The sequence below is a fragment of the Tachysurus fulvidraco genome, chromosome 4 (assembly GCF_022655615.1).
Source record: "Tachysurus fulvidraco isolate hzauxx_2018 chromosome 4, HZAU_PFXX_2.0, whole genome shotgun sequence".
Lineage (NCBI taxonomy): Eukaryota > Metazoa > Chordata > Actinopteri > Siluriformes > Bagridae > Tachysurus > Tachysurus fulvidraco.
The window spans coordinates 24,642,945-24,663,426 of record NC_062521.1 but is presented as its reverse complement, the minus strand read 5'-3'; the positions used below and the strand labels follow the sequence as shown (position 1 = coordinate 24,663,426).

General features: G+C 39.9%; 1 protein-coding gene across 2 annotated transcripts; it reads left to right on the top strand.

The window, feature by feature from the left end:
- Positions 1-2,059: 2,059 nt before the first annotated feature.
- Positions 2,060-19,250, top strand: abcg2d (ATP-binding cassette, sub-family G (WHITE), member 2d). Of its 2 annotated transcripts, XM_027146017.2 has the most exons (15): positions 2,061-2,319; positions 4,489-4,548; positions 4,971-5,085; positions 6,859-7,011; positions 7,557-7,714; positions 7,896-8,047; positions 9,210-9,311; positions 10,522-10,772; positions 12,184-12,266; positions 14,242-14,331; positions 14,450-14,574; positions 15,495-15,649; positions 15,885-15,974; positions 17,083-17,168; positions 18,683-19,250. In XM_027146017.2, the coding sequence occupies exons 1-15, from the start codon at positions 2,111-2,113 to the stop codon at positions 18,828-18,830; spliced, it is 1,977 nt and encodes a 658-aa protein (XP_027001818.1). In that variant the 5' UTR covers positions 2,061-2,110; the 3' UTR covers positions 18,831-19,250. The 2 variants fall into 2 exon arrangements, 1 of the variants encoding a protein (XP_027001818.1); XR_003440575.2 differs by lacking the exon at positions 15,495-15,649 and having other exon boundaries at positions 2,060-2,319; positions 18,683-18,821.
- Positions 19,251-20,482: the final 1,232 nt, after the last annotated feature.

Below are 20,482 nucleotides of genomic sequence, written 5' to 3'. Positions count from 1 at the left end.
TACAAAGTTAGTAACTATGGCTATTTTATAATTGAGATTTCAGCAAAAGAAATAATTAAACACAAATTAATAATAATAATAATAATAATAGTCATATCTATTTTCTTTCATATTAAAACAAAATCTTTGCAGAAGTAAATGAAGTTATTTTGAATGTTACAATAATGTTGGCTTGGAGTTGAAGGCTTCTTTCAGTCTGCCATATTTCACTTCACAATGTAAACCATCTACAAGCACAAGAACAAAGTCCAACATCACATCTGGTGAGAATCGATGTTATAGAAACACTATGGTTTTACATTTCCATCGTTCGGCAGACGTCCTTATCCTTATTTAATTTTAATGACTAATAAATCAGGCTGATAATTTTACATTTACAGCATTTGGAAGACTCCATTATCTAGAACAACTTACATTTTAAATGAGGGTCAAGGGCCTTGCTCAGGGGCCCATCAGTGGCAGATTGATGGCCCTGGGATTCATTCTCACAATCCTCTGTTCAGTAGTCCAACACCTTAACCACTAAACTACCATCATTCTGAACATTCACTCCTCTTCTACGTCTCTGATGTTATCTAGTCGCCCTTTTGCCGTGTTTAATGTGGAATGTTGATGGTGCTTTGCGTTACTTCCTCCCCCTTCAGGTTATCTCTATATAAGCGCTTCTCTTCACAGTCACTCGAGTTCATTCCCACAGCCTGCAGGACCAACTTGGGATTAACAAGAAACCCTGAAGCAAGGTGAGCATGATTTATTCTCCTCGCTCTCGCTCTCTCGCTCTTATTTATCAGTTATAAAGAAGTCATGAATGATTTCCTCTTTTAATAATATAAAGCCTTCGTATGTCTCTAAAGGCCTAAGAATTCTATCTAGTGTTAACTTTCTCTTTGTTTTATGTAGGATGTCATTTTAATTTTACTTTACACTACACTATGAGATGCATTTTACTTAATGTTCCTTCCTTCATTCATTCATTCATTCATTCATTCATTCATTCATTCATTCATTCATTCATTCATTCACAGAAATTAAGTCATGAATAAATATGTTCATTAATTATTGTATTAGTGTTTTAATTATTAGTTTTTTAATGTATTAATTTTTATTTTAATGTATTTACTTATTACAATCCTGTTATAGTTCATATAATGTGAGTTTATATAATATGGATGTCGTAGCCTGTGGTATTTAGATCCTTAAGCTTCAATTCTTCCGCTATATAAAATGAGAGTTATTCTGGATAAGTGCGTCTGCCAAATGCTGTAAATGTAAAGTGATTAGTCATTGAAATTGAATGAGTTTGAATAACTCAAAGAACGAATAGGACTTTAACTTAAATTAATGGAGAGAAAAGATCAAGAATAAAAAAAATCTCTCCAATATACAGTAGCTAGTTCACCATCATCGCGAGTGGTTAGCTTCCACTGTTTTCAGGGATTTAAAAAGTAAAGTATAATTCAGGGCAGAAGGTTTTCCACGGCCAGTGTTTCTGTATAAACTCAGGCCTCTAGGTTAGCAAAATGTTTTCCAAACTTGATGAGGCGGTTGAACGGGTACATTTTCCCATAAGATTGCTGTATTTATTTCTCGTGGCAATGTTAACATGTCTAACTGATTATGTACTTACTAGAAGCATTGCGTGAGTAACATCCCAATACCACTATCAACAAACCTGTATTACAGCCGATCTGCCTTTTTAAAAGCTCACAGGAATGCTGTTTCAGTACTGTTACACCCCGAGGGTTCTTTCTGACGATTATTTAAACACTGTGGGTTTTTTTTTTTAGCAGAGCAAAAATCAAGAGAATTTGAGCTGCTTACGCAAACTGAACTCAGCATGCAAGAGATCGATATAAATATACAAACGAGCACCAATATTTAATAATTTAAATAACAGATATTTCATAATTTAACTATAATATTGTTTGAGATTATGATCTCAAAATTCACAAAACCGAACACTGCATATCTTGCACTTAATAGTATTTTTACTATTTAATACTATTTTTTTTCATTCTGTCCTAAGGGTATGCAAACTTTTGCACTCGTCTCAGAAAGTCTCTGTTATCATATAAAGTCTCTCTATTTTGCAGAGAGAAATTCGTGTGAGATGGAGGGTCGAGAGAATCATATCAACATTCACATGATCGAGGACATGCACCAGAATGGGACGAGTGGACAAACTGTCATCACCAAAGATCCGGTCGCACAGCGGCACGGAGCCACCGTGAGCTTCCACAATGTTCGGTACAGTGTGACGATGAAAAGTAGTTCCTGTAAGAAGAAGAGCGTGACTAAGGACATCCTGGTCGACCTGAGGTGAGTTTAATCTAATGTTTATCTCATTTAGATCTGATAATAATAATATGCATGCTAAAGAAAATGTTAAAAGACCGAGCATTCATGACACTACACACAATAAACACAATAGCATGCTCCCATTCCATACCTTCAACAACCCGCTTCTGCCCTCGTTCTGCCCTCGTGCACCGGTTAGGTAACATGTTTACACCACAGTACAGAAGCAAAAATACAAATTTATCTCTGTGTGACTCACATTTGATTAAATCAGCTCCAGTATGATTGGCATTTCTTTAGCTACTACGATCAAGTCTTTAAAGAAGAAAGAAAAGGGAACAACTTCAGGACTTACTGTATGTACACTGCTAACTGAGTCGTTCCGTAGCGTACTAGATACTCCTTTACACTAGATTTTGAAGCATGGCTGTGAGGGATCTGTAATCGTTGTAGTGGAAATCATGGTGCCGACGGTCTGTGCTGGAAGCCGTCAAGGTCTGGGTGTACAAGGGAGTTTAAACACTGAAGAGAGGAAGATTGTGAATTAGTTTGTGTGTTTGATTTGCATGATCTGGAATGGGCCTTTCATGACTTCTATATAACTGAGAGAGAGAGAGAGAGAGAGAGAGAGAGAGACAGAGAGAGAGAGAGAGAGAGAGAGAGACAGAGAGACAGAGGTGAAAGAGAGAGAGATGAGAGAGTGAGAGAGAGAGACAGAGAGAGAGACAGAGAGAGAGAGAGAGAGAGAGAGAGAGAGAGAGAGAGGTGAAAGAGAGAGAGAGAGACAGAGAGACAGAGGTGAAAGAGAGAGAGAGATGAGAGAGTAGGAGAGAGAGAGAGAGAGACAGAGAGAGAGACAGAGAGAGAGACAGAGGTGAAAGAGAGAGAGAGAGAGAGAGAGAGGGAGTGGGGGAGAGAGAGAGAGAGAGAGAGAGGTGAAAGAGAGAGAGAGGGAGAGAGAGAGAGAGAGAGAGAGAGAGAGAGAGAGAGAGATCATGCTCTCCTTCCTTCCATTTTTCTTTGCAGCCTTTTGCTCTTGCAGCTTTTCTTTCAACTTTTCTAAATGCCTTTCTCTAAAACTACCTTTTTCTGGAAATCCACAGTCCGTCACCCCCACGCGATATGCCGGTACAGAATTAGTTATCTTAAATTGAACATTAGGATCGTTACATGCCCTTAAAAATAATCATTCCCATCTTTGCTTCCTCTACCACCCATGTCTGTAACCTCTTTTATTTATTTATTTTTTTTCTCCTCTTGACAATCAGTCTCACGCCAAATGCCTTTATTTTCTCATTTTAGTTTGCTTTTTACTGCACAGGTTCGGTTCGCTGTGCTCGGTGGCTTTCCTCAAAGTTCGCTTGAGGTAGTTTAACATGATTAAAGCATACGTGTTGCAGCACACAGTCAGTTCCCAGAACTGTTCATGTAACTTTAGTGGTTCCCAGAACACAAGCTTAAATTCTGCCTATCTTACATTTACAGCATTTAGCAGACGCCCTTATCCAGAGCCACTTACATTATCTCATTTTTATACAGCTGAGCAATTGAGGGTGAAGGGCCTTGCTCAGGGGCCTAACAGTGGCAGCTTGGTGGACCTGGGATCAAACTCACAACCTTCCGATTGGTAGCCCAACACCTTAACCACTAGGCTACCACAGGTCGTTTTCTATATATTTATATCAGGGGTGTTCAGTGGGGTTGAGGTCAGGGATCTGTGGAAAACATTTGACTTCAACTCCAACATTGGCAAACATCATGTAGCTCAGGATTAAGCTTTTTAGTGCCAGTAAAATTTAATTGTTAAGCTATAGCAATTGATGACAATTGCATGGCAAGAGTTTGTGGAAGAAACATGGTCAGGTGTCTTATAGTAGGGATGTGGTAGCTCAGTGGTTAAGGTGTTGGGCTACTGATCGGAAGGTCATGGGTTCGAACCCCAGATCCACCAAGCTGCCACTGCTGGGCCCCTGAGCAAGGCCCTTAACCCTCAGTTGTAAGTCACCCTGGATAAGGGTGTCTGCTAAATGCCGTAAATGTTATAGTAAGTAATACAGTTTTCTCATACGTAGTTAGTCACCCCATGTGGAATCAAGGACAACCTCAGCACCATTAAAGTAAAAAAGTGTTCCTGGTACTACAGCAATTTCCTTTAAAAAGAGTTAATAATGTTGATCTGTTTCTCCACAGCGGAATTATGAAACCTGGTTTAAATGCCATTTTAGGTCCAACAGGAAGTGGCAAATCTTCGTGAGTACCAATATGAATCTCTCTCTCCGATTCTACTGAGATGACTTGCTTAGGATAAAAGAAAACGAATTTCCCTAGTACTAATTTATCCTTTATTCAATCTTTGTCATTTTAGACACAGTTGAAGGCAAACATTTGCATCCCCATGCTTTTTGATTAGGTTATACGAGGAAAGGGTATATGTAACTTTATTTTATCTCTGTAAGAATGAATTGTAGTTATAAAGGCAAAACATGATCATAAGGGTTATCAGAAAATTTTTTACTTTTTCAGGTGTTGATATCGTGACCATTTGTCTTCTTAAACTTCTTAAATAAATCTCTTAAATCTATACAAACCTTTGTAGTGGACTGTATACTGTATGTGTGTATGGATTTGATACGTAGTGTATGTGGTGATCATGTCTGTTTTGTCATTGTCAGGTTTTTGGATGTGCTTGCAGCGAGGAAGGACCCCTCAGGTCTCTCTGGTGAAGTCCTGATCGATGGAGCGACACAGCCATCCAATTTCAAATGTCTCTCAGGCTACGTTGTACAGGTTCGACAAAACACGATCGCTTCACTGGGAAAACAGAGAAAATTAAGAGAAAAGTATAAATAATATAGAAAAGTAAATATATATATATATATATATTTTTCTTTCTAAAAAATAACTGCTTAAAAAAATAAGCAGCATGAAATGAATGTCTAGAAATTTAAATTGTTTCGTATTTATTTTTTTAATCACTACCAAAGCTCAGCAAATAATTTAACAGATAAGACAGATTAAAATGAACTAACATAATAAGACAAGATAAAGTCTAATAAAATATTGTAATAAAATAAGTGCATAAAATATTAATAAAGAATAAAACAATGTTATATTTAATTATAAATTAATCTCACATTAACACTGGCACAGTGTTATGAAGTAACAGCACTTCCCTCTAACGTCGTATCCCGAAGTGTTTTATTCCTCTTATAGCACAGCAATTTGTCGATGCTCACAATGTTGTATTCATTTTCTAGTTATGTTCATTGCTGTGGAAAGTTCACAAAAGAAATTCATTCATGTTATTCACTTGCATTACAGTATACAAGTTATAATCAACCCTTCTCTCCTTTGTTCTTTCTCGTCATGCTTTTTACTGATTTTTTACTGCTTTTTACTTTGAAAAACAACAAACTTGTGTCTTCATGAAGCACCATGGTTCTGATAGAACGCTGTTTCGTTTCACTTAAAGTTGATACCACAGTCAGAGTTAAAAAGAGTCTAAGAAGATTTTAAAAAGAGTTAATGATGTTGATCTGTTTCTCCACAGTGGAATTATGAAACATTATGTAGTCCGTAACTTTTGACCAATCAGATTTGAGAACTTAACAGCACCATTGTTAAATGTCTTTGAGCTACTTTTGCGCCGGTCGACTTTGTGGTCGGGTCTTCACCAGTGATCATTTGACTTCAGCAGGAAGGAATTAGTGTTGGGTCTGTTGTGAACTTGGAAATGACACCGACCTGTTATTTCCTCAGGAGCTCTTGGTTGTTTAATTCCACTCGACTTCAAACTGTTGTAGAAATGACAATATTTACATTGACATTATTTCTGTCCACTGTCTCCCAAATGATGATGAGGTTCACTTCTGAGTCTGGTTCCTCTCTACTTCCTCATATCATCTCAGGGAGTTTTTCCTCACCACTGTCACCTCAGGCTTGATCAATAGGGAGAGATCATTCATTCATTCATTTTCTACCGCTTATCCGAACTTCTCAAACTTCTGTGCCTATCTCAGGGGTCATCGGGCATCGAGGCAGGATACACCCTGGACGGAGTGCCAACCCATCGCAGGGCACACACACACACTCTCATTCACTCACACACTACGGACAATTTTCCAGAGATGCCAATCAACCTACCATGCATGTCTTTGGACCGGGGGAGGAAACCGGAGTACCCGGAGGAAACCCCCGAGGCACGGGGAGAACATGCAAACTCCACACACACAAGGCAGAGGCGGGAATCGAACCCCCAACCCTGGAGGTGTGAGGCAAACATGCTAACCACTAAGCCACCGTGCCATTAGGGATAGATGTTAAAGATAAATAGTAACTTAATTTTAAACTTTAAACTTTAAAACCATACTTATGTGAAGCTGATTTGAGACAATGTGAATTATAAAAATCGCTTTACAAATAAAATAAATAAAAAATAACAAAAAATTGAAACAACAATAAACAAATACTATGTAAATAAGGTATTTTCACTGTCTGAGGTATATTTTTGCGGTAGTTTGAGGATGAGTTTTACTCTCACTGTGGTGTTTGTGTGGACAGGATGACGTGGTGATGGGCACTCTGACCGTACGGGAGAATCTGCGCTTCTCGGCTGCGCTCCGTCTTTCATCCACTGTAAAACAGAAGGAAAAGGAAGCCAGAGTTAATCGTCTCATTTCAGAACTAGGCCTCAGTAAAGTGGCAGACAGAAGGGTACTTACACACATGCAAACACACACATGCACTGCACATGCAACAGAACTGTACATATAGAGTAGTATGTGAGTAAATGAGGATAATTGATTGATTTTTCAATGTTTGGACGTTTAATCTGTACAAAATCTCGGTCGAACCCATAAACTTGGAAATGTAAGCTTATGTATAGTCATTCTTTCTTCTTCTTTTGTGTAATATTGTGTATTATTGTGCATGTAAAATCTAGTCCTTCCCGTTAGTCTCGTGTTGTGAAGTCACAAGTAAGTCTCAAGTCATGAATGTCAAGTCAAAGTCAAGTCGAGTCTTTTTTTAATATTTGTCAAGCAACTCTCAAGTCTCAAATTTGCAACTTAAGTCTGACTCGAGTCAAGTTATATGACTCGAGTCCCCCATCTCTGGTCAATCCCGTGCCTTAGCAGTCTTTGATGTAGCAGAGATGATTGTTTTACTGCAGAATGGCAAATTATCAATCCATGTAGCTGTATAAATACGACTTACCCAGCATGCATTGTGATTTACAAGCATCATGTTTTTTCTTTCAGGTGGGCACTCAGCTGATTCGTGGCATCTCCGGAGGTGAACGAAAGAGGACCAGCATTGGCATGGAGATGATTATAGACCCCTCTGTCCTCTTCCTGGATGAACCCACCACAGGCCTAGATGCCAGCACCGCCAACTCGGTTCTACTGCTGCTCAAACGGTCAGAAGCTCTTTCACTGATTGGTTATTGATTTGTTCTCACAAGAATTCCCTATTTTGATATTCTGAGGCATGCTGTTATAGAACAATAATCACAGTAATCTGGCTACATTGCATAATTCATACTTAATTGTGTTGTTTGAATAGCTATGCAGGTAGCTGTTATGTTTTCCTGTCTTCAGAATGGCTAATAATGGACGTACCATTATAATGTCCATCCACCAGCCACGCTACTCCATCTACCAGCTCTTTGATAACCTCACACTGCTGGTTAACGGCAAACAGGTCTACCACGGACTGGCCCACAATGCACTAGACTACTTCGCCAACATCGGTATGTTTAGAAATATACACACCTACAAAACACACATGAAGTAAATAAACTAATATTGGGGGCCTTTATTTAACTTCATTATCATTATCAACGAGTGCAAGATGATAATCAAGATCATAACTATGTGGCAGAAGGAAAAAACTTTCACATATTGAAACTATGTTGAGTTCATATCAGCTTTACGGATTTGAAATAGAAAATAACTGCATTTAAAGTTGCATTAGGAACTTTATTATTATTATTTTGTTCAAGATGAGCTGTCTAATTGTTAAGTAGATTTCCAAAGATCTGCTCCCAAGATCTACTGTACAGTGGCCTGTAGAGTTTCTATAATGCAAGGCTCATCTACACACAAAGATTTCTGACCAGAAGTTAGTTTCTCAAATGGGTTTCTTAAACATTATTATATTGTCCTGAGGTAATTTTATGGTCGGGTCTTCATCAACGATCATGTGAAGACTTCAGCAGTGTGAAGGAATTAGTGTTGGGTTCGTGGTGAACTCGGAAACTGTGCTGACATGTTAGTTTCTCGGGAGTTCCTGGTTGCTTCTTTCCACTCAATTACAAACTGTTGTAGAATGGAGAGTGTTTACATTTACATTGGCCTAATGGTTAGAGAGATTGACTCCTAACCCTAAGGTTGTGGGTTGTGAGTATGGGTCCCCTTACTTAGCCGTATGTCACGTCACATCACTCAAGGTTTCTTTCTCATATCATCACATATCATCTCATATCATCTCACCACTGTTGCCTCAGGCTTGCTCATTAGGGATAGATGTTAGAGATATACGGTAACTTCATGTTAAATGTTAAACTTTAGGTTTTTTTATTTATACTTATGTAACACTAATTTGACACAATGTGAATTGTTAAAAGCGTTATGCAAATAAATTTCATTAAATTGGAGCTATAATTAAACTATTATGTTTTATCATGTTGTACAGAATTATGAGGTGATTTGTATATATAGAAAAAATCGCCTATTGTACCATTCTGACTGACAATCAGCGCTGACATTTTACAGCCAGTTTACATCCTTTTCTACTTTAAAACAAATGACCTTCTGACCATGGTGAAAGGTGTTGGGTGATACAATGATGTTTATAATTCCCTTGGACTCGAACAAGTTTCTGATATTTTTGCTTTTGATATTGTGTTCTAGGTTATGAATGTGAAGCCCATAACAACCCAGCGGATTTTTTCCTGGATGTTATCAATGGAGACTCTGTTGCTGCAACTATGGCCAAGCTGCAGATTACAGAAGGTGTCATTTTCATTTCTTTACAGATTATTTTTCCCAGTGTGAACTTGCAACTGTAAAAAAAAAAAAAACACTATTTAGTAGCTTGTTTAGGGAAAACATCATGAATCGCATACAGTATAAAGCCAATGACATCTTGATTTCCCTGTGGTCTACCAGCACTATTTTGAGTTTTACACGTTAGGTAGCCGAGCTGAAGGTGTTGAGGTTTTCTTTGGGAGTGACAAGGGGCAGCTTTGGGACAGCTCATGTTGGAAGTTTGGGGGACAAAGTTAGGGAGGCCAGATTAAGATGGTTTGGACATGTTCAGAGGAGGGAGAGTGAGTATATTGGTAAGAGAATGTTGGACATGGAGCTGCCAGGAAGGAAGCGAAGAGGAAGGCCAAAGAGGAGGTATATGGATGTAATTAATGAGGATATGAAGCTAGTGGGTGCAAGTGTTGAGGATGCAGAAGATAGGGATAGGTGGAGAGAGACAATTCGCTGTGGCGACCCCTGAAGGGAAAAGCCGGAAGAAGAAGAAGAAGAAGAAGAAGAAGAAGAAGAAGAAGAAGAAGAAGAAGAAGAAGAAGAAGAAGAAGAAGAAGAGGGAAGCACAAAATAAATTCAAAATTCTTGAATAATTAGATTAATGGTTACTGTGAAAAGCTTTTTCATGCCTTTCATAATTAAGCCTCTTGTAATTTGTGACTTTTTATAGGCGTCTGAAATATGTAGTAACTTGCTGACTTCACTTAGTGAGCTTACTGATCACCATTGCTCTCAATGACCAATGAATGACCACCACTGTTTCCAGTGTCTTGACAATGATTCCCATTTCTCCCAGTTCTAATATTCTTTGTATAAGTACAATTAGTTTGTTGTATTATGGCAAATGTGTTTCATTATTGTTTGTTATTCATTGCTAATCTGATGCCTCTATTGTATTATATGCTCTCTCCAATGTCTTCTAACTCTAATCTCCTTTCTTCATGAAACACATTTTAAGATTAATATGAGTATTCAAATTCATCATCAGGGAATGTTTAGCAGTTTTGGAGAATGCCTTGGTTATTTTGTGAGGAAAATATTTGCCATTTAAAGTTTTTTTGCATTTTGATTTCTGTCTTCCTATCTTTAATTTTTTTTTAATAAATGCGACCCTCTTAGACAGTCGGATTGCATTACTGATGCATTTAGTAGACATGCAGTCCTGTATGATCCTGTGATGCAGATATAGAGTTTGAAGAGTCTGGAGGCACAAGGCAGAGCATTGAAGAGCGTCTGGTGGAGGAATACAGGAAAAGCAAAGATGCTCAGGAAACCAAGGGTGAACTGGAGCGTATCATGAGGGGCAAAGAATACAGCACCAAACCCAAGTCCCGTACCATCACCTACAACTGCGGTTTCTTCCACCAGCTAAATTGGGTTGCGAAGAGAACTTTCCGGAACCTGATGTTGAACCCTCAGACCTCCATTGCACAGGTTTGGACATTCATAATGTGGCTAATTCCTAAAAGTATGTTAATGATGTTGCACACTATGGGCCTTATTCAGAGGTGTCCAAAAAATCAGAGAGAGAAAAGATGGCCTGAAAAATACTGATGCTTTAGGCTTTTAAGTTATACTTAAGTCACATTTGGAAAATATTCATTCATTCATTCATTCATTCATTCATTCATTCATTCATTCACTATCGCTTATCCGAACTTCTCGGGTCACAGAGAGCCTGTGCCTATCTCAGGCGTCATCGGGCATCAAGGCAGGATACACCCTGGACGGAGTGCCAACCCATCACAGGGCACACACACTCTCATTCACTCACACACTCACACACTACGGACAATTTTCCAGAGATGCCAATCAACCTACCATGCATGTCTTTGAACCGGGGGAGGAAACCGGAGTACCCGGAGGAAACCCCCGAGGCACGGGGAGAACATGCAAACTCCACACACACAAGGAGGAGGTGGGAATCGAACCCCCAACCCTGGAGGTGTGAAGCGAACGTGCTAACCACTAAGCCATCGTGCCCCCCTTTTTGGAAAATGTATTTTTAAAAATTTTGAAATTTATGTTCCATCTTTTGCTTTTTTAAGGTACTTTTTGGGCCTCCTATGTGTTTATCTATAAATCAATTCATGAACATCATGATCAGGCTTAACACTATCAATATTTCAATCTTGTTAAAATTCAAGGGACAGGTTAATTTGTTTCTGAAAATAAACAGGTGACATTTATTACATATCCTCTTTGGCATCTTAAATCCATTCTTTTCCTACCTGCTCAAATCCACATTCCCTTTTCTTCCTTACAGGGGCATAACATGCTCATTAACCACCAAATGCACCACAGAAACCTCACATTAAGAATTATTAACACTTAAACAGTCCCAGCTAATTGAGGCTAATACCCAAGGCTATAGAGCCAGCTAAGCTAAGCGGATTGCTTCTTTCTTGCCTAAAGTGATATAATATGTGCTAGAGGAAGGCATAAAAGCTGGAGCAAAGCGAGACAGAGCTGACCCGCTTATCACCTGACTGTGCCACTTCTATTTGCAGAGAAGAATGCATTTTTTGGTCCTATTTGCCCAATTAGCTCAGCTATTCACAGAGGGAATGCCTTTGTGCCACCTAGTCACCTGTCAGCATCTATACTTATTCAGGAGATTATTGCTCCAAACTCAGAAGGTCTCTCAGCCTTATTCTCACACTGTCATTTTAAATGCTAGTCCTAATGTGCAGGGGTTTCGTAGACTGACACCGAGTATAACTACATGAAGTATTTCACCCCCCTTTCACCCTAAAACTACCCCAACCAGTTTCTATTAAAATGGAAATGTCTGATTAGAGTTGAACTGTCAGGTTTTTACTTTCATCCTGTCCACACACTACAGTTGGCAGTCACCATCTTCTTGGCACTTATTGTTGGCGCCATTTTCTTCGGAGCAAAAAACGACCCGAGCGGCATTCAGAACAGGTAAGTAAGGTCACGCTGACACCTGCAATCATCCTCACTCACAAAAGTGTCCTTAGGTGAGGGGAATTCCAAGATGATGAAGATTCTAAGAGGCCAGAGTAACCTGGAAGCCCAAGGAGAACATACTGAATAAAGATTGTACAGAGAAAATTGGAAAATTTTCCATAGCATTGAAAATTTCCTACTGACACTTTAATCCTTAAGCACCCGGTTAGAACGTAAGTTGCAAAAATGGCATTAGAATATAATGTTGGATTTGAAAACCTAGCAAGACTGAAATGTCTAGGATTATATAGAGAGTACAAATGGTATATGCCTCTAATTCATACCCAGGTAACTTTTTCCATTAATGTTCACACTAATAGAAAAGATGCCCTTATCCAGAGAGACTTAGAGAAGTGCCATCAGTGAATACATCCTCCATCATCCCAATACACGGACAAACAAACACCATCAGTCTAATTATTTCGTGACTTTATCTGTTAGAAAATGTACACAGGCACTACATGAATTTTTGTTTTTTAAGTGCTGATTTAAATACTTAAGAGGTAGGATTTTAGACGTCGTCTGAAGACTGCCGGTGACTCGTGTAGATACCAGAAAGGAGAAGAGATCCGCCTTGTACCCGAGGGATTGTGGGATTACTTGTGCAGTGCTAGAGGATCTTTGTATAACAAATTGCAGCATTTCCATATGTACTCCTTAAGACTTTATAAGTGTAGTAAAAGACAACACAGTGCTACTCAGGAATCCAGCCAGTCTCTACCATGCGTGCCCTAGCCCATGAACCACAGTGAACTTACCCAGCTGTAATGGCATATTGTAATGAACGATCCAGCATTGGTATCCTTCATGCTGTGAAGCCGATACAGGTATAAAGGTCATCATGGTGCTAGCTCATGCACATTCTCATGGTGCGTCCAGTTTCAGACATCGCTTGGATCCTAAGAGTCTCTGGCGAAGGTCACGCTCCAGCATCATGGAGCAGAAGCACCTCTAGGGTCCTTCTGGAGATGCACTTGAGCACTACTGTCTGGACTGCCAGGTAATCCAGCTGGTACTCGGCTGGTTTTCTTCCATCAGGAAGTTTTGTATTAGAATCCCCAACCACAAGCTGGGTCAGTGACTTCAAACATAGCCAGGTATCATCTTGAGGTGTCATTCTGGCATGGGAGAAGGAGCTTAACAAATTACCTACAGGCAAGGTACTGTAGAAGAGACATGTCTGTGAGTCTCAATCCGCAGCCTGCTTGCTCATTATTCAGATGAATATCTTGATGACTTGATGTTACTGCTGCAACCTAATGTTGATTCTCCTGCATTTGACAAATGACTGTGTAAAAGACTGTGTCCTATTTGTGTAAAAGAACTCTGCTCCATTTTCCATCTGTTGTGGACCGAGTAGCTCCCAGTATTTAGCACCAGTGCTGCAGTGACAATGGAATAGTACTCAGGAGTTTGCGCATGTTTGTGCATGCAAAAAGAAATAAGAAAGTAACTGCTGCTTTAATCTATTGAACTTGACTCCTTTCCAGTACTCTGGAACCACCTCATCAACGAAATGGCACCAGACACACAGCTCAGAGGGGATGAAATGAGAGATAAATAGCATTATTTTGGATAAATAGCATTGCCACCTTACCGATCTTGAGCTCAGGCTTCTGTCTCTATATTAGCACCTCATTTTGGAGTGTTCCCAGTTTAGGTGCTATAAATCGAAATAACAAAATGCAGCGTAATAAACTACAGGTCTCTTTAGATTTTATACACCAGACAACCTAAAAGACAACTCAAGCACCTTATCATTTGTCGTTGATGATGATGATGATGATGGACCTTGTGAAGACTCTAGCCTTTTATATTTTACATTTGTTTTATCTCTTGTGTTCAATCTACCAACATAAATAAATGTATGACCTATTAATAAGATACATAAGATACATATCTGTGTAATTATGTCAGGTTTTGCTTTCAGGTTCGGAGCTCTGTTCTTCATTACAACCAATCAGTGTTTCAGCACACTGTCAGCTGCTGAGCTTTTCATCACAGAGAGGAAGCTCTTTATGTGAGTGTGACATTCGGCACACCTTCGCTGCACGTTTCTGGATCTATGCTTTTCATGTTTCACTTCATGATGTATTTGAGATACTACAATCCTGCCATTCTTCCATTTTTTCCTTCAGACATGAATACACCAGCGGCTACTACAGAGTGTCTGTATACTTCCTGTCAAAGATACTGTCTGACGTAATCACTCTGCGCACCATTCCTGCCATAGTCTTCACCTGTATTGTCTACTTCATGATTGGTGAGAAATAGTGCTGATGCAAGAGTGTGTTCGATTTTAATGCATTTTTAAATAATGCAGTATTACTGAATGTTTTCTCACAGCTGTGTGTGTGTGTGTGTGTGTGTGTGTGTGTGTGTGTGTGTGTGTGTGTGTGTGTGTGTGTGTGTGTGGTGTATGTGTGTGTGGTGTATGTGTTGTGTGTGCGCATGTGTGTGTGGTGTGTGTATGTGTGTGTGGTGTGTGTATGTGTGTGTGTTGTGTGTGTGTGTGTGTGTGTGTGTGTGTGTGTGTGTGTGTGTGGTGTATGTGTGTGTGTGGTGTATGTGTTGTGTGTGCGCATGTGTGTGTGGTGTGTGTATGTGTGTGTGTTGTGTTGTGTGGTGTGTGTGCGCATGTGTGTGTGGTGTGTGTGTGTATGGTGTTATGTGGTGTGTGTGCGCATTTGTGTGTGGTGTGTGTGTGTGTGGTGTTGTGTGGTGTGTGTGGTGTGTGTGGTGTGTGTGCGCATGTGTGTGTGTGTGTGTGTGTGTGTGTGTGTTGTGTTGTGTGGTGTGTGTGGTGTTGTGTGGTGTGTGTGGTGTTGTGTGTGTGTGTGTGTGTGTGCGTGCGTGTGGTGTGTGTGTGCGTGTGGTGTGTGTGTGTGTGTGCATATGTGTGTGTGTGTGTGTGTGCGCGTGTGTGTGTGTGTGTGTGTGTGTGTGTGTGTGTGTGTGTGTGGTGTGTGTGCGCATATGTGTGGTGTGTGTGTGTGTGTGTGTGTGTGTGTGTATGTGTGTGTGTGTGTGTGTGTGCATTTGGTGTGTGTGCGCATGTGTGTGTGTGCATTTGGTGTGTGTGCGTGTGGTGTGTGTGCGTGTGGTGTGTGTGCGCGTGTGTGTGTGTGTGTGTGTGTGTGTGTGTGTGTGTGTGTGTGTGTGTGTGTGTGTGTGTGTGTGTAGGTTTTAAGCCCACCCCAGCAGCATTCTTCATATTCATGTTTACAGTGATTCTAGTGGCATACACAGCCACAGCCATGACCATGGCTATCTCTGTCGGTCAGTCTGTTGTATCCGTGGCAAACATTCTCATGACCATTGCCTTTGTCTTTATGATGGTAAGTTAAAAATGTTCCCCCAACAAAAAGGCAGCAGTGTGTCAGTTATTTAGTTTCTCTACATACACATGTATTACTGAGACCAGACTAATCAAACCTACTAATCAAACTTCCTACTTTACTCACCTGCCTAATCCTTTTAGTTGCCATGTTTATTCAATCTGTTATGCATGTCTTACATGAGTAAGGGCTTTTCACACGGCATAGTGTAACTCTAAGGAGTTGTTTTTTAAAGATCTTCTCTGGTCTGCTGGTGAATCTGGAAAGTGTCATGGTCTGGCTCGCCTGGCTGAAGTACTTGAGCATCCCACATTACGGCCTTACGGTAAGAGTCATTCTCACATACACCAAGGACAAGACTTAGAGTTAATCAGTGCATCATATTTACCTTCACTGCCTCACGCTGACACAAGTCTTCTGTCTCAGATGCTCAGCCCACATGATTCAGAGTGAATTATATCTACAGTATCCTACACTTTTCTGGCCCCAAGCTTCAGAATGTTGAAGGCTGCAATATGATTGGCTGTACAAAAAAATATAATTTTGCACACAATTTATGACAATAGGCAGGCAACAAGAAAATACAAATACAAGGTCTGAGTTGTTTTGTCAGACTTTGAGAGATTAGCTAAGATATTCCACATTCACTGGAATAGTGAAATAGATTGATTTACCATCAAGTGGCTTCAGTATATTTGAAGCAGGGAAAAAGGAAAGGAAGAAGGAATTTAAAATTTTCACACAGGTTGAAGTAAGAAATTCTAAACCCTTATTTTATGTAAAGATGTACTTTACTTATACCATAGTACTTTAGGGGAGACCAGGGACAGTTGTAACACTTTTTGCAATTTTTAGCAATACATCAAAAACCATTTTTACTGGAATAACCAATTTGTTATATTATAAACTTCAATCTGTCAACTGCTGAATCAATGTCTTTAAGTGTTTTTATGAAATATGTACAGGTTGCAAAATTGATTTTAATACAGTCTCTCCACTGTTACAACCGTCCCAGTCTACAGGGACAGTCATCACGTCATCTCATGTGAGCTAGCTTGACTGCTAGTTTGACACTTGTTAGCCATTTATATTTTTAACTTACAAAATTGTGATTCTAATAATACTTGTTTGAATTCATAGACATTTGATCTTATAACAGCATCCAAAAAAGTATATCAGAAAGAAAAGTAATTTTTTTTACCTCAAAAACAATCTTTTGTAGATAACTCCGTCAGGAAGATTCAAATGTTACAACTGTCCCTGGTCTCCCCTACTTCTATTTATCTTTGATTTATTTATTATTTTGGAAACTGTTTGTGGGTGGTCACCGACCACGTCAGTCAAACTGCGTCTTCCTGTAAAAGTCAGACACGTTTTTATTTGTGAACCTTCGCGTTAAGACGATGATGCAGTGTGATGATTTGTTTTAACAGGCTTTAGAGATCACTGAGTTTGTGGGACTGAATTTCTGTGAGAATCTTTCTGATGAGCAAATATCCAACACCACTCAGGGAATCATGTATGTAAAGTTCACACACACACACACACACACACACACACACACACACACACACACACACACACACACACACACAAACACCCAGTCACACACACACTTTGACCACTAAGGCACACTTAAAGCACAATACTCAATTTCCATATGACATGGCCTTTAAAATTAAAGCCTTTGGCTGAGATATTTCAGCCCCTTCAAATCTCAACATAAACTTTCACATCCACCAGGAGCACCACCTTAGTTTATTATTTGTCAATAGTTTGTGCACCCAGAAGAATACAACTTTATGATTAGATTGTTGCTCAGCTGGTCTTGAGGTCCCTTTTGTACAACACTCCGACTTCCGCTATCCTGCATCCCAGCATAAGTTTTCATGTCATATTAACACTTTAATTATATTTTACTAAAACATGTCCCTTCTCACGCTCAGTGTGTAATTATGTCGCTTTGTAGAAGCCAACATTCTGTTTTCCTATTAAAGCTTAGAGAAAAATTTATTAATTGTAACTCCTCCTAGAGCTTTCGAGCCACATACACCAAATTCAGAAATGTTGTAGATCCTGGTCTGAAGTTTGTCACTATTACTTTTCTATGCGATCCGAGTAGCGGTACTTCCGGTACCGGGTCTCAAACTGGCCTTTTTTCCCATAGGCTCCCATTATAATCTTTGGAGGTTTATAACTCGGCAAGCTTTCGAACTATCTACAGCAAACTCTGCCAGCTCTGAACAAAGGTTTAAATTGGTGTACCGACTGCCCTTTCGGTTGTGCCACAGCCCCGCCTCCAAAATATGCAAAATCAAAAAACTTTTTACAACATGGACATGTGACATATCAAAACATTCAGAACAATGAGGGGAACTTCCTCACATGTATTCTGATAACGTCACATGACATCATGTGATGTCACATGAAAATAAATAAATTTGCACAACATGGGCATGTGATGTATCAAAACACTCAGCACAATGAGGGGAACTGCCTCGCGGGTATTCTGATGATGTCACATGACGTAACGTGATGTCACATGAAAATCAATAATTAGCACAACATGAACATGTGACATATCAAAACACTCAGCGCAGTGAGGGGAACTGCCTCAGGAGTATTCGGATGACATCACATGCTCATCTCCGCTTGCCTCCAAATGTTTTGGCACCCTATCTTTCTGTCCACTTGCCTCCAAAAGTAACACTGACCCTTATGTCCACTTGCCTCCAAAAAGCACCGGCTTGCATCGTCAAAGCCAACATCAAAGTTTGTCGCAATGAACTTTACAAATCTAGTTCTAATTACATTTCTAGAAATCATTATATAATTCTTTTTGTGACACAAATTAAAAGCAGCACTGTCTGGTATTCATGGAATCTTTTTCATCCTTAATCCCAATTCCAGTCTATTTAAAACTACTCTAGCACGTTCTTACCCCTGATGAAATAATTGGACACTTATACTACTTCTATATTATGCACATTTTTTTACATCGTCCTTCATAAAAATGTCCTTTTGTTCTCACAGCTGCACAGGAGAGCAACATCTCCAAGGCCAAGGAATCGACTACTCAACATGGGGATTATGGCAGAACCACATGGCCCTGATAATTATGACCATCATATTCCTCCTCATCGCCTACATCAAGCTCAGGTTCATGCGCAAATTCTCCTGAGCGCTAAGACGGTTGGTCCTTCGACTCGTCTTTACTGCAGAGTCGCCACCTTCTTTTCTATTCGGCTTCATTTCCAGAACATTCCCACATTGCTACCTACAGATTGGTTCTGCATTTGGTCAAACTGTGTAGATGTCATTTTTTGTGTAGATTCTAAATAAAGTTTTAGTCCAATAACATGATTGTAAATAGTGCTATAGTGGAATATTTGATCATATTCTATTTGATCAAAATGCCAAATACATTTAGATAAAGCATCGCTTAACATGCACATGAAATATTTCCTCAAACTGAACCTCAAATTTGTGTTTATTCCTGATTTTTCTGTTTTTCCAGTGTTTTGAATTTAGTGAATTTTACTTCAGGTTCCATTTTCAACACAGTCTGAGACACTTTTATTCATTCATTTTCTACCGCTTATCCGAGCTACCTCAGGTCACGGGGAGCCTGTGCCTATCTCAGGTGTCATAGGGCATCGAGGCAGGATACACCCTGGACAGAGTTCCAACCCAATACAGGGCACACACACACTCTCATTCACACACACACACACACACACACACTACGGACAATTTTCCAGAGATGCCAATCAACCTACCATGCATGTCTTTGGACCGGGGGAGGAAACCGGAGTACCCGGAGGAAACCCCCGAGACACGGGGAGAACATGCAAACCACACACACACAAGGCAGAGGTGGGAATCGAACCCCCAACCCTAAGAGGTGTGAGGCGAACGTGCTAACCACTAAGCCACCGTGCCCCCCCAGTCTGAGACACTTCTCTGTTGATAATAACAATAATAACTGCCGCAACTCTCTTTAATCGTAGACCCAGATATAAGCAAACAATTATTATTAACTATTACAGTTTTGGGATTTTTTATTATTTTTTTTTTTTCATTAAAGTGGTGATGCTGACACACAAAACTCATTGATTCAGTATTAAACTCTGCTCGAGCTTACATATGGAAATCACACAGCTTACTAATGTTATTTTACGTTTATGTTTTACACACTATATTCTCATGTTTTCTCAAATATTTCACGTGAGCATGGTCTAGACTAAACCGATTTAATCCTGCACTTCAAAGCAGACCGATCTGTTTCAGTGTGGCTCAATGCCTCACTACACATCGGTCACACAGGAGATCAGCCTCATACATACATTTCATCAGGAATAGCGGCGTAAACCTGCGTGGCACTGTGTCGTATGTGTCCCAATCCAACACTAATCCAATCAGCTGAGGTGATCGCTGACCCTTGTTGATCTCAAATCCAAGCTCATTATAGGCACTGATTATTTGACTGACTATATCGACTGCAGTAGGTACATCATGGATTAGTCACTGTTGTGAGGACATGAAAGTGAAAGTGACGTGACATACGGCTAAGTACGGTGACCCATACTCAGAATTTGTTCTCTGCATTTAACCCAATTTAACCCATCCAAAGTGCACACACACACACACACACAGCTGTGAACACGCACACATACACACACACACACACACACACACACACACACACACACAGCTGTGAACACACACACACCGTGAACGCACACCGTGAACACACACCCGGAGCAGTGGGCAGCCATTTATTCTGCGGTGCCCGGGGAGCAGTTGGGGGGTTCGGTACCTTGCTCAAGGGCA

Bases quoted from the DNA above. Each gene is read 5' to 3' on its own strand.
- abcg2d (XM_027146017.2), top strand. From the start codon at position 2,111: ATGGAGGGTCGAGAGAATCATATCAACATTCACATGATCGAGGACATG. The intron at 7,012-7,556 runs GTACTTACACAC...TTTTTCTTTCAG, and splicing joins GTAAAGTGGCAGACAGAAGG to GTGGGCACTCAGCTGATTCG. The intron at 17,169-18,682 runs GTATGTAAAGTT...TTGTTCTCACAG, and splicing joins AACACCACTCAGGGAATCAT to CTGCACAGGAGAGCAACATC.